At 40.5% G+C, this 14,065-nt stretch overlaps 1 protein-coding gene across 3 annotated transcripts in view; it reads left to right on the top strand.

Moving 5' to 3' along the window:
• The window catches only part of Hepacam2 (HEPACAM family member 2), a 36,339-nt gene that overhangs the window by 9,253 nt on the left and 13,021 nt on the right, over positions 1-14,065 (top strand). For all 3 annotated transcript variants that reach the window (XM_029535353.1, XM_021191375.2, XM_021191376.2), the window contains exons 3-4: positions 2,596-2,880; positions 10,454-10,750. In XM_029535353.1, the coding sequence (XP_029391213.1) occupies positions 2,596-2,880; positions 10,454-10,750 (582 nt within the window). The remainder of the gene's footprint in view (positions 1-2,595; positions 2,881-10,453; positions 10,751-14,065) is intronic.

The raw sequence follows: 14,065 nt of genomic DNA, 5'->3' as shown, positions 1-14,065 counted from the left end.
CACACACACTATTCACTGTCTTCAATTCCGCTTTTCTCTTTGTTCAATGAGCTTGCCATCCCTACTAATAGTATCTCTAGTTAACTTTTATTTTTCTCTTCCATGACTGGAACATGAGGTCTCCAGGAGGACAGGCATTATCTGCGTTCTTGCTTCTTTCTTCCTGTGCCAGAACTGTGCTGACCATAGCAGACTCAGTAACCCCTAAGGAGTAAGGAGGCAGGTGAGGGACAGAAGAGGCTGCCGGGGACTAAAGACAACAGCTGGGAGCCAGTGCCTGCAAAGCCGATGAAGGGAAAGTGAAGAAATACCTAACAGTAATTTTCATAAAGTCCTCTTGCAACAATCTCTCATACAATTTATAATTGAATTGTAATTTTGAATTTGTTTAGGGTAATGAATCTGCCCCCACCCCCACCTCCTAGATGTTGTAAAGCCTCAACAGTCTTTAAGGATCTAGGCAAAACCTCAGAAAGGAAACCTCATGTCTGGGTTACTGTTTCAGGCAAGTGGATGACTATTCCAATGACTGGCTCTCCCCTTACAAGACAGTTCCCGTTCCTAGTTGTCTCAGACCACACACATTCCCACCCAGAGATGCCTGGGGTATGTTTCCAATATGACCAGGATACACAATTCACTTTTCTTTTTAAAACGTAACAACATACACAAGCTGCTATTGCAAATCCTTTGCTCTTGCCAGGGAAGACAAAGGATTGAATTAAGTGAACAAACCAAGAAGTGGCATCCACCTTGAAAATGCCAGATGTGGTCCAGATACTCAGCTCTCCTCCAAGGTGCTTTCAACCTAGTTCTTTCTTATCTTTCATTTGTTTCTAACTCCCTTGGGCTGGAGAATTGGGTTTGTTTGTGCCTTGATACATAGTTTCTATTGTAACTATAACACAAGATAAATTTGCCTGAGAAGAAACATCAGACTCAACTGGACGCTTGATGGGAAATCGAAGCCTAAAGTAGTGGATCCAATCATAGACTGCCAATGTGTTACCTTAGCCTCCCTGTGCTCTGTGAGCTTACTTAGAGGGAGACTATTACATATCTTTATCTAAAGAATGTAGAAAAAGAACATTGACAGGTTGAAAGGCATCTTCTCTTTGTCCCTGAAGGATATATAACTCTGAACAAGTAACTATTTTTTTTTACCACCTTTGTGTGTGTGTGTGTGTGTGTGTGTGTGTGTGTGTGTGTGTTCCTGCACATGCAGAGCACATGCAGCAGTCAGAAGAAAACTTGCTGGACTTGTTTCATCCCTTCTGCTATGTGGGATCAAGGAGATGAGACATCAAACTCAGGCTGGACAGCAGGTGCCTTCACCACTGAGTCGTCTCACTGGCCCAGAAGGCACTATTTTATCAAAACAGAACTCGGGATTAATAGTGAATGCATATGTAATTACCTCTCTCTCTCCTTCTCCCTCTCCCCCTCCCCTCCCCCTCCCCTCCCCTCCCCTCCCCTCCTCTTCCCCCTCCCCCTCTCTCTGTCTGTCTGTCTGTCTCTCTCGGCTTTTTGAGACAAGGTATTTTTGTTGTTTGTTTTGATGTGTGTGTGTGTGTGTGTGTGTGTGTGTGTGTGTGTGTGTGTGTGTTTCACCCTTGCTGTCCTAGAATTAGCTTTGTAGAACAGGCTAATCTCAAACTCACAGGGATCCACCTGGGCTGGGATTAAAGTGTCAGTATGTGCCACCCCTGCCCAGCTGTAATGACCAGTCTCATCCATGTACTCAAAGCTAAAAGCCAGTGAAGAAACATTTGTGTTCTTTCATATTTATTCATTTGCCTACTGCATGCCACATTAATAAAATAAAGCTAATTTCTCATCTCTTGGCTTTCTAAAGGGAATTTGTATTGGCTTTGTCCTTTATATTTTAAATTTAATAAAATCCCATTATATTACATCTTGCTGTCAAATAAACTCAAGTGTTGATTGAAACGTAGACTTTGGTTTGTCAAAGAAATTGTATACATGCCACTCTCCAAAAATGTCGCTACACATTTTTCAAAAGTATACCATCCATGAGCTATATAATTTAATTTTCAGATGGTGGATGAAAATTTGAATTTGCTACATCTCTTCTTGCTAGCTGATTTTTGGTATACGTTACAAGTTACGAAAGGGAAATGGCTGTATTCATTTTGCCTGAGTGTAGCTTCATGGCAGGCAAGCATGTGCCTAACACACATGAGCTCTTGGGTTCAAAGAGATGGGAAGAGAGAAATGGAAGCGAGAGATGGGGAGAGATTTGCTATTAGAGAAAGTATGATGAATAGAAAAGTGGGGCTCTGGGATTTCAACCACTAACTATAAAAAATTAAGTAGATTAATTGGCAATACTTGAAATATAAGTTCTAGAATTTGGTTAGTTTTAATGCATAAATATATTTCATATTTTACCATTTTAAAATTTCTGTGACCTTTCTATAGCCTCTTTAACTGCTACCCAAACCATCTACATTTACAAAATATTAAAATGTTGGAGTCATTTCCCCAGGACTCAATATGGAATATCTCCTCAGAGTTTTAATACAGTTCTATAGATGGAAAAAAAAAACATTTCTATGTCTCTTGATATTGCAGATCCTGTCATGAAGCCAATGGTTCAGTTCCATCCTGCTTCTGGGGCTGTCGAGTATGTGGGCAACATTACCCTAACCTGCCAGGTAGAAGGAGGTACCAGGCTGGTTTACCAGTGGCGAAAAAATGGGAAGCCCATTTCCATCAACTCCAGCCACTCCTTTTCTCCCCAAAACAACACCCTTTGGATTGTTCCGGTGACAAAAGAAGACATTGGAAACTACACCTGCCTCGTGTCAAACCCTGTCAGTGAGATGGAAAGTGATATCATTATGCCCACCATATATTGTAAGTAACTTCTTTTTTTCATTTTCGCTATGTCCGTGTTTACAGAAAATTCTCATGGGCATATCCATAAGATTTGCTATAGTCATATTACCTAGGCCAGTGGTCCTCAACATGTGGGTTGCAACCCGACTCTTACACAAGAGTCACCTAAGACCATCGGAAAACACAAGTATGTATATTATGATTCATAACAGTAGCAAAATTATAGTTGTGAAATAGCAATGAAAATAATTTTATGGTTGGGATTCACCACAACATAAGGAACTGTATTAAAAGGTCACAAAATTTGTGATTCTGACCATTGGGTGATCTCATGGTAGTGGAATTCTCAATTCTGAGAATCCAGTACCACATAGAGTCATCCATTTCCCAGAAGGAAGAGGAAATAATGAGAACCCCAGAGTAGGCTGTGCTCTTCACAGACCGAGTGGAAAAGGAACACTCTGGGTTATATGGGAATATGTCCCAAAGAACAGATGTTCCCTGTTTTCTCTCCACCACTTCTACACTTGATCTTAGCAAAAGGTCATGAAGTGATTTCCCCTGTCATTTCTGAGTGCAGGGTCAGGAAGCGACCCAGCAAGAGCAATCTTAGGCGTCTCTCTACAGGTCAATAGCTATTTCTGAATTCTCCTTCTCATCAGTTGCTTTCACTGTTGACACTGAATCTCATGGATGAATAAAACTCATCACACTCTTCAGTTGATATCACGATTAAATCAATCACCAAGCAAGCCCCACACTTCTTATTTTCGTATTTTCTGCTTACTACAGAGCCATAGTGGTACCTCTAATATGTTTAATTCTCTCTCTCTCTCTCTCTCTCTCTCTCTCTCTCTCTCTCTCTCTCTCTCCCTACCTACCTAGAGTTACATGTACTTGGTGTGTGTGTGTGTGTGTGTGTGTGTTTAGGTATGGATATGCCACAGCATGCCTAGAGTGTACATGTACTTGGTGTGTGTGCGTGTGTGTGTGTGTGTGTGTGTGCGCGCGCGTGTGCGTGTGCGTGTGCGTGCGCGTGTGTGTGTGTGTGTGTGTGTGTGTGTGTGTTTAGGTATGGATATGCCACAGCATGCCTTTGGAAGCCAGAGGACACCTTTCAAGAGTCAGTTCTCTGTTTCCACCATGTAGGTCCTGGAGGGTGAAAATAAAATTGTCAGGCTTGAGAGAAAGCAGCTTGCCCATGGAATCATTTCATCTACCCCTCTAACGTGCTTAATATTGTACACCAAGTTTAATGTAATGTGGAGTTTGTGAGCATCTTAGAAAAATGATGTTTGGAGACTGGGGTGACCTTGCTGTGGGGCTATCCTGGACAACTTGGGGTATTCAGAAGCTCCCCTGTCCTTTAACAGTGCATACCAGCAGTGACTGTCACAGACCCTGTTTTCTTATAAGAGAAGAGATATGCATAACAAAGCATATAGCGTAAAATGTCATGGCTATCATAGAGATTTGTAGCACAAAGCATAGCAGAGAGGACTAAGAACTGTGGAGTCGTAGACCAGAGTTCAAATCCTGGGTTAGCAAGTTTGTCTCTCTGTACATCACTGTCTTCAGGATGATCCTGGAAACCTACTTCCTGGAGTCACTGTGGGGACTGAACTGTCACTGTGTGTAAAGTGATGGTACACCTGACTGGCCCATAGTCAGCGCTGGAGAGTGGTTTGCCAGTATTTTATTATAATGATATCATCCCATGTGAATCCAGTGACTGGTAATGTTGCTTCTCACTGAAGAAAACACTCTTTTCGTCATGTAGTGTTTGAGTGTGTGAGTGTGGCTGAGCATGTGGAAAGGTCTGCAAAACCGTCCCAAGCCTGGAACACAGCAAGTCCCAAGTCTAGACACGAAGAGGAAGTAAAAGTAGTTTTTCAGGAACTGAAGTAAAATGTCGCTTACATTATGGTTTGCTTTCTTTGCTTGCTTGTTTGTTTGTTTTAGATACAGAGCCTCATTCTCTATCCCAGGCTGGCCTGGTACTTCATATGAAATCCAGGCTCGAGTTTAGGGCAACCTCCTAAGTCTCCCATGTACTAAGATGCAGGCATGGACCACAGTACCTGATTTGTATTTAATTGTGGCAAATTACTTTTATAGCTGAATTCATAGCTATATTTTTAAACGATCTTTTCAGAAGCCGTTTTGTTAATGAGATATTCTCTCTGCCTTTGAAGAAAAGGTAACAGACTGACAGAGAAAGCACAAATGTTGGCTGTGCTGTACAACTGGTGTTGAATTGTAATGAAGATTCAGAAATGGTGCAGCTCATTTACGTGTGTGTGTGTGTGTGTGTGCGCGCGCACGCGCGCGTGCACATGTGTGTTACTAAACAAGTTATTGTGACATGAATTAACACTTAAATACAAGTAGCACGAACCTAGGTATGTGAGTTATGTAAACACAGTGAAAAGAAAATACAAACAGGCACACTGAGTGAAAAGAAGGCCATGCCACCAGGACTTACTTGGCATGGCAATTATCTACTTTACGACCTAGAAACACAACCTGGACTCATTAGTAGTTTTTCTTGCAAGCACTACTTTAGCTCTGTTTTATTTCTCTTTTGCTTCGTTTTCTTGATTTTGGGTAACAAGGTTTAACTAGCATGCATAAAGATTCGTCGCTGGTCTTCTGTTGATGCGGCACCCAGGTGTTTGCAGCAGTCTCTTTCCATGTGCAAAGGAAATATTTCCCTTGTCTGAAGTTATTCCCTGGTGCTCCATTTCTATGTAATTAATCTTCTTTTTTTGCAACATTATCTCCGACTGAAAGATCCATCTGTCCTGCCCTGTTCCCACCTCCTCTGTGCAAAGACAGCATCTTTTACATGTCTGCCTCTGGTCCTCACTGAGTCAGGTCTTCCTAAACTCTTCTCCACTCCTGAGTACCAGTACAACAAGCTTTCCTACGAGCTCCACATTTCTTCAGCATCTTTAGTTTTATAGTGCAATACTTGGCACAGTTAGGAACCCAGTTTAACACGACTAAAATGGGAGAGATTATTTTGTTCATACCATGCTTCAGATGATACAGCTCCAGGGCTCTGTGGTCAGGCAAAAATCAACAAGCGAGGGAGTGTCATATTCTAAGGTTGTCTCATGTATATACACATCAATGATTTAAAATTACACCATGAATCATCTATTCTGTTTTCATTGTTCATATGACATTTTCTTCATGCAATTTATCTTTCATTGTTAGAAATGTTATAACAAAAAAAAAATCTATCAAGATCGATTATATATTCATTGGGTTATGACATCATAATCCAATTCCATATTCATTCTGGATTTCACATGAAGTAGCAGGCCAGCCTGGGATACAGGATGCGCCTCTGTCTCTAAAACGAACAAACCAGCAGACAAAGCAGTCCAATTATATATTCACTGGGTTATGACATCATAATCAAAGACATGGGAGAATACAATGCCAAGTTAAAAACTCGGTGAATGCTACTGGTGGTTTACAAAATGTAAATGCCTGCTGGCTCCAACGGTAAATAATAACCCAACAACCACTCCGTCTTGTGTGAAAGACGTGACTCTGCTGCAGGGAGTTCTCTAAGCGATAGAAACAAAAGGGGAAAACAGGTCATTTACAGTAAATACTTCCCATCTGCTCCCTCGCAGGGTGGCAAGCAGCATCTGACGGAAACTTAGGTACAGTTCCCACCCAGTCATAAATTGTTAAAGAGAACAGATGATAGGTGATTTTACAAGTCATTTAGTAAACAGCCATCCCTGAGGGCAGAGTTCATTTTCATCGAGATCCCTCTGCCAAAGGCTAGAGGGTGAACCGTGCTCCAAAGCCAAATGGGATTATCCATCTGCTTTTATCTGTACCAGAGGCGACTCCAGTTGAGCCACTCTGAATGTCTCCTGCAGGGCTGCCCATTCACTTGAATTACGCTCTATACTCGACCTTAAAATAGAAGAATGTTCAGTCTGAAGTGCTGAAGCACTCACTAACCAGGGTAGAGAAAATAACCTCAGAGCGCAGTCAGGGGGAAAAAGTAGGTGTAGGATGAAGTTGTGTGCCTGTGTGTGCTTATACGTGCAAGAGGAAGAAACGAAGACACGGAGAGAGATATGGACACAGAGAAAGGGTCTTAGGGAGGAACCAGAGAAGTAGGATAAAAGGAGGTGGAAAAGAAGACTGGAAACCAGGGAGATGCAATTAGAGAAAGACATGATTATACAGATGTTGGGTCTCTAAGAAAATTACAGATAACATTTCATTTCTGGGCTTCTCTAGTTTGTGAATTTTTTTGCAATCAGCCTGCCTTTTTTTTTTTTTTTATAATCCGATAGAATATAAATTTTATAAAATCTTACCAGAAATAATGAACTCAGCTGCCTCAAAGTGTTAGTGTCCAGGATCTGAAAGAAATGCTTGACAGGGAGGCTGCCTAGGACAATGTGAGAGTGACTCCGGGGAGCCGGAAATGGCATATCTAAGACAGAGAGAAAAGATGATGCCAGCCATGAAGGCCAACAAGGAAGAATCAAAGCCAAGAAACCTGTGAGGAGAGAAGGAGGCTGCACAGTCAGAGACTCTTCTTTCACAACTGGTTGTATTATTAAATCATTGACCTCACCCACGAATCTCTAAATCAGGACTCCTTAAGTAGGGTCAACCCACTCTCCAAGATGAGAGACATGCTACCTAGGGGAACCGTCAAATGCGTGAGATCCAAAGGGGAGCTGTGGAGGAGGTCAGCGCCCTCTGCAAAGCACCGCAGCCATTCACGTGGGAGGTCCATCACATAGCAACTTGTTTCTATAGGTGTGCTTTGTAACCCCGGAGGCCAGTGGGAGGAAAGGTGGGGATTTAGACTTAAAAGTCCTTGATTTTATGATCACTTTTCTGTTCTCTTTCAAATCCCTGCTGCCCCGCTCTGAAATGCCTCTAGAGCTTTAGGTCTTCTGTGCTTCCGAGACACACATTTTTCTTTCATTGCTTTCCTTGTACGTGAAGCAGTCAGTGCCCTCTTGGCTTGCTGTCTGGTATCTCATCAGTACCTGCAACCTGAAGGAAGCAGGCCCTTCTGCGGTACAGAACAGAAGACAAGTCTTGGGAGACGTTTTCCCCCAACATCCCAATTTGCCCACAATGGCTAAAACAGTATTGTGTATAAGTAAAGTTTAATGCAGATTTTTTTTTTCTGAGCTGGGAAGAGCAACTTTTCGTCCCTGATGTACTGCTCGCTGCTCATCAGAACTCAGAAAAACAGGCCAAGCTTCACTGTCTGTAGCCCCTTGTCACAGTGGCTTCTCCTGAGACTGCGTCATAGCCTGAAATGAGATTGCAGTGTCACAAGCCCTAGGTCACTCACAGAATGGACATCTAGGCTTCCCGATTATCATCATCTACCTCCAGCTCTGGGTTGCTTTAAGTTTAAAGGGACAGCAAAGCACTCCGCATGTATGCATTTTACATCAACAGATCCAGCTAAAGTCAAATGGAAAATATTTAAAAACTTTTTCACGTACTAAACATATATGTGTTTTAATATCATCATCTCCCAGAGAATGAAGCATAAAAATACATTGCATGCATTTGGTATCATAAGTAATCCGACGAATGTTTAAATTTTACAGGGGGACATATGTCGATAATATACAAATACTGCACCATTTCTGTAGGGGACTTGCATATCTACAGATTTGCTTATCTTGAGTGGGGCCTGGACTCAGTTTGCTCAGGACACCAAGGACTGACTTATCCAGCTTCTAGGCTTTCTTTCTGATCGTAGGTTCACTCACGTAAACAGTAATACAATGCTGTGGTGATACTTCTCATTTTCCCATGTTCTTAGAATGAAAGCACTTCTATAGCTAAATGCAATCTATAAAGCGGTGTCTCCAATTTCTGTGATGAAACTTGACTCCACACGGGTAGATGGATCAGGAAATGATGGGACCATGGAGGATCGCTCTGGGGATTAACAGAAAGGAATTTGCAACCAAGAATTTTGTTATAATTTCAAGGAATTCTGTCATAATGTCAAATGCATCAATAATTTTGGCAGTCAGGCGACCCCATATTTTTATATTAAAAGATGAAGAGGTCCAAAAAGTTTAAGTAACTTCTAAAGAACAATTCATGATTGACAAAAATGTGTTACCCTAAAGTCTAGTTCGTTCATCACATGGTTACACATTTAAAAAGTTATTGGCAACTTTTAAAAAGGAAATGAAAGCACTGAATATTTTATCCTGTTTGTAAATCCCTTGACAATACAAATTGTTTGTCTTTCATGTACTAAATACATTACAATATTTATAATTATATTATTCTCCCTTTTTCTTTCCCACCTCCCATCTCTCCCATGCACCTTCTTGATCCCTCTCAAATTTATGGCCCCTTTTTAAAATTGTTGTCACAAATATACACATACATCCCTAAATATACAAACACAACTTATTTTATACTTATAGGCTCTCAAACATTTGTTGATTAAATGGTTGTTTGACTAATTACATAAATATGTAATGAGACAATAATTTATCATAAAAACAATACTGTTAGTCAATGATATACTGAAATAGAAAAATTAGGTAGCACAAACTTTGTCACTTTACATGTCTCAATACAGCCGTCTAATCACTATGTGACTATGGGAAAATACACTTTAAAATATTATTATGAGAATAATAACACCTGTCTCATGAGTTGCTTTCAGGATCAAATGTAGGCTATATGCCTGATTACATTGTGTCCCTTCCCATGACACATGTCTAGTAAATGAAAAGTGAATATAGTCATGCCTCAAATGACTTAAACGAGAGGAGAAACATTGTATCTGGGAAATATTTTTAGTATTTTTCTTATTATTTACAAGAAGCCATAGGGATTACCTTGGATAGGAAAATGTGGAAAAAATGGTCAAATAGCCATGGTCAAATAGCTTTTTGATTTTTCAATGGATATCTGCTAATGAAATGTATGTATGTGCATGTGTGCGTGCATGTGTGTGTGCGTGCATGTGTGTGTGTGCGCGTGCGCATGTGTGCATATTCCAAAAGGAATCTGAGGCTTATAGGGACTTTTTAATCTGTTAAAATATGAAACACCTCTATATCTACTTGTACGAATCTCTGTTCCTTCTGAAACTGCTTTCAATAAATATTTACATTGACCTGGCACCGAGAAGAAAAACAGGCACTTCTCCAAGTATGGTTGCTAAAAACATAGTATTTATGTGTTGTTAAAATATTTTAAGTGTAAATCCTATTCCAGAAAGACTGAGGTTGCCTAGCAACAGTGTGCATTTCTCAGCAGGGCACTGCAAAGCTTCGCCCCACACTGAAGATGCGGTGCCTGTACATCTGCAAACTAAGTCTCAGGCTCTAACTATTAGAAATATGTTCAGCCAAGTAGTTTCCACTTTGGGGAATCTCATCACTAATAGGGGCTTTAAATGAGGACCCATTTGCTCAAATCAACATGAAGACTTTTAAAGAAAGTAAGCTGAGACCAAGCTCTTGAAACCCTGAAACTGTGTTGTAACTGAGTGACACACACCCTCCAACTTTTGTGTGTTTGTTTGTTTGATCGTTTAATACAGATGGACCTTACGGACTTCAGGTTAATTCTGATAAAGGGCTAAAAGTGGGAGAAGTCTTCACTGTTGACCTGGGAGAAGCTGTCCTCTTCGACTGTTCCGCTGATTCTTATCCCCCTAACACCTACTCCTGGATCCGAAGATCTGACAATACTACACATGTCATTAAGCATGGGCCTCGTTTAGAAGTTGCATCTGAGAAAGTGGCCCAGAAGACGGCTGACTACGTGTGCTGTGCTTACAACAACATCACCGGAAGAAGCGATGAAACTCGATTCACTGTCATCATCACTTCCGTAGGTAAGTGGGCAAAAGGACAAGGCACACTACCCTCTGTTTCCCAAATGCCCGTGGATAAGAGAACATAATTGCTCTGTTGTTCAAATGGTCTTTTTCCACGGTTAACTAAGCCATGGGTTCTGAAGCTCAAAGAATTAAAGCTCAAAACTAAATGGAGAGAAACTCAAATGCCAGCTGTGGGGAGCTATGAAGCGAGAGTCAGTAAATTAAGTCTAAATGTGCGTTATTTTGCTTTCCTGATTTTACAAGCAGGAGTATAGAAGGAACTAGACTGATCACTTAAGGGTTTATACTGTTAAATTAGGTTAGAAGAATGACCATGCATGAATTGGATCTTTGTTCCCCATTTTCCCACTCGCCCCTTGGTCTTCCTTGGTTTCTCTTCCTTTTTTACCCCGCATACCTGAGACAGAAAGGAGTATTTATCAGGAGCCACATCGGCTTGGAAACAATTTTTCATAAGTCTATAAAATTCTTCATCCTCTTTAAAAGTGCATCTTTAAAAATGCCATGACCCAAAAGCTTAAGAATCGCAGCTCGTTAGGGACATGTAGCAGAATCCCGTCCCATGAGCTTCTGTGTGGAGAATGGTTATGTTTTCCCTGGTATGATTCCCTGTACACTTTGCCTCATTCCCACAGAGCCATGGCACACTGGTCACCTTACTTCCTTCTCTTCAAAGCTCCATGGTTGTGACACAGCCACCTCCTAGATGTCTCTCTCAGAAGTTCTAAAAGCGGGAGATAGGTTCAAATGAGCAGGACTGAATCATTTCCCTCTTCCCCACACCCATTCTGTCTGCATTCCCATGTTCTTTAAGCAAATCTGCCCATTCTCTCCCAGCCTAGCAGAAAACTACCACCTCAACCTGTTCCCTGTTCCTTACACCCTGTGCCACAGGTGACCACCAGGTCCTATCTATTCTACACGTCCAGACCCTGATGCTCCTTTCTTCTTTCTCTTTGTCTTCCTCTTTACCATCCTTCCTCCTTTTCCTCTTTCACCCTGTTCTTTTTTAACATTTTCTGTTATTATTTCTTCTATCACTATCAGTATCTTTGAGTACAGAAAAAAGACAAACAGGATTCACCTTGAGAAAAAAAAAAAACAACAACACAAACTGATTTAGATGGTTGTATTGGTAAGGGAAGGAGAGTGTAAAACATTACAATCATTTATACACCGGTTCCTTCTGTTCTATGTCATTATCCCCGGTGCCTAGAACAGGACATATAACATAAATAAGCTCAGTGCATTGTGTTCAATAAAGGAAGCAGGAATAAAATATCTGTTTACCTGTTTAAACATGTTTTTTTTTTAATCCTTAGACTAAACTTGCCATTCACAGTTATTTAGCTGCTTGCATTAAAATCACCTAGATAGTTTATTTTTAAATATGCAGTTTCTCACTGAAGAGATGGTTTAGCACTTAAGAGCATTGGCTGCTCTTCCAGAGGACCTGTGGTCAATTCCCAGTGCCCACACTGCAGCTCACAACTGTCTGTAACTCCTGTTCCAAAGGACCTGACACCCTCATACAGACATAAACAAAACACTAGTGCACATAAAATAAAAGGAAAGAAAAGCAAGCTGGGTGGTTGTGGTGCACACCTTTAATCGCAGCAGTGTGTTTGTGTGTGTGTGTGTGTGTGTGTGTGTGTGTGTGCATGTGTGTTTACCAAACTGTATCTGGAACTGCTTGGTGTCAATCTTGTCAGCATGTTAGATGTGTTCTTTATGTTTGTTGTAAGTGAAAGTATAGCTATAATATGTTGTAAGGTATCATAGTTGAGACTTCCCTACTTCTAAAACTTTCTACATTAATACTCAGTCAGTAAGTTTTCATAATATCAGAAGCCCCCAGTACTTGACTAAGATATTATTCCAAAGACAGCTACAGTCTTCATATCAGATCATTGTCTTTTGCAAAGTCTCCAAACCTGTTTGACCTGTCCAAAGGCTGGCATTTGTTATTGTTGTAAATAAGGAGAACAGGTGCTCAGTTTCCAGGGTGATCCAGGGTTGTCAACATTAGTGGCCTCACTGTGGTTTACAGAGCTGTTTTCCTGTCCTCGGTCTTCACAGAGTCTTGGCTCCAGCAACAGTAGAAAGAGGAAGAAAGTCAATAGTGCCAGTGTGATGTGTTGTGTTTAATGTTTCTGCTTCAAAATGAATGAATTTCTTCAACGCAGATTAAGCATACATGAACTGACCCATGACCATTGCTTACAAGGTCAGCTGAACACTTATGGAAAATTCACGCTGACAAACAAGCTGAATTAAGACTTGTAGGGAATTTAAAAATCATTTCTGAGAATGGAATATTTGCCTTTAAGATGTTTCTAGCACCAAATTGAAGTTTCATGTCCCCAGAGGCAAGTTGCAGGAAATAAATGAATCTCTTATTTTTAATGAGACAAAGCTACCATACCTGCTTTAATGTCTCAGCAATAAGATGTAGAGGGCAAAGGGTAAGGGAGTCCAAGATGACTCCAGGGTCACAGACATGGAACAAAAAATAACAAGGCCAGGAAATAATCAAAAGTTTTATTGGCAACTTTCAGTTAGGGAGAGGAAAGCTGGAAATGGGACAATTAGCTCTCTGTCTTCAGCCTGTAGGAAGCGAGACAGATGGAGACTTCCACTTCTGCGGGCTGTGATTCACATCTAATTTGAGATATTATTAATTGACCTTTCTGTAGCTCAGTGGAGATATCTAAAGAAAACAGATGCAATTGGCAGAGTTACACAGCAAACGCATGACAAAATAACATCTGAATTCAAATCCTTTCTTTTTAATAATCTTAAGAACTCTGTTCTTTTTAGGTCACTAAGCTATTGATGTAACTATTGTCCTTTTGATCAATACATATAGATTTGTGCATATAAAGCAGTGATTATGCATTATCTCTCATAGTAGTGATTTAGGTTCAGTTAATACTTTAAAATATGGATATGTATTTAGAGAAGTTTTCTTTGAATAATTTTCTCAACAGATTTAGTACAAACATGCACATACCTTGCGCACAAAATGGACTATTTCATATTAATGAGAAGCAATGAAATATATATAGCTAAAAGCAATGTCTACTTGTTTCAAGGACATTATAGCCACTAAAATAATAAATTAGCAGTTATATTTAAAAAGTAATGATTTTGTTACCTTAGTTAAGGACTTTTTGAATACTGATATCCATATTTTAAAGTATTAACTAAACCTAGGTTATTACTATGAGAGGCTTTATACACACACACACACACACACACACACACACACACACACACACACACACGTGTGTGTGTGTGTGTGTGTGT

This window comes from Mus pahari, chromosome 2 (assembly GCF_900095145.1).
Source record: "Mus pahari chromosome 2, PAHARI_EIJ_v1.1, whole genome shotgun sequence".
NCBI lineage: Eukaryota > Metazoa > Chordata > Mammalia > Rodentia > Muridae > Mus > Mus pahari.
The sequence above is the reverse complement of the archived record's forward strand: the minus strand, read 5'-3'. Positions and strand labels throughout refer to the sequence as shown.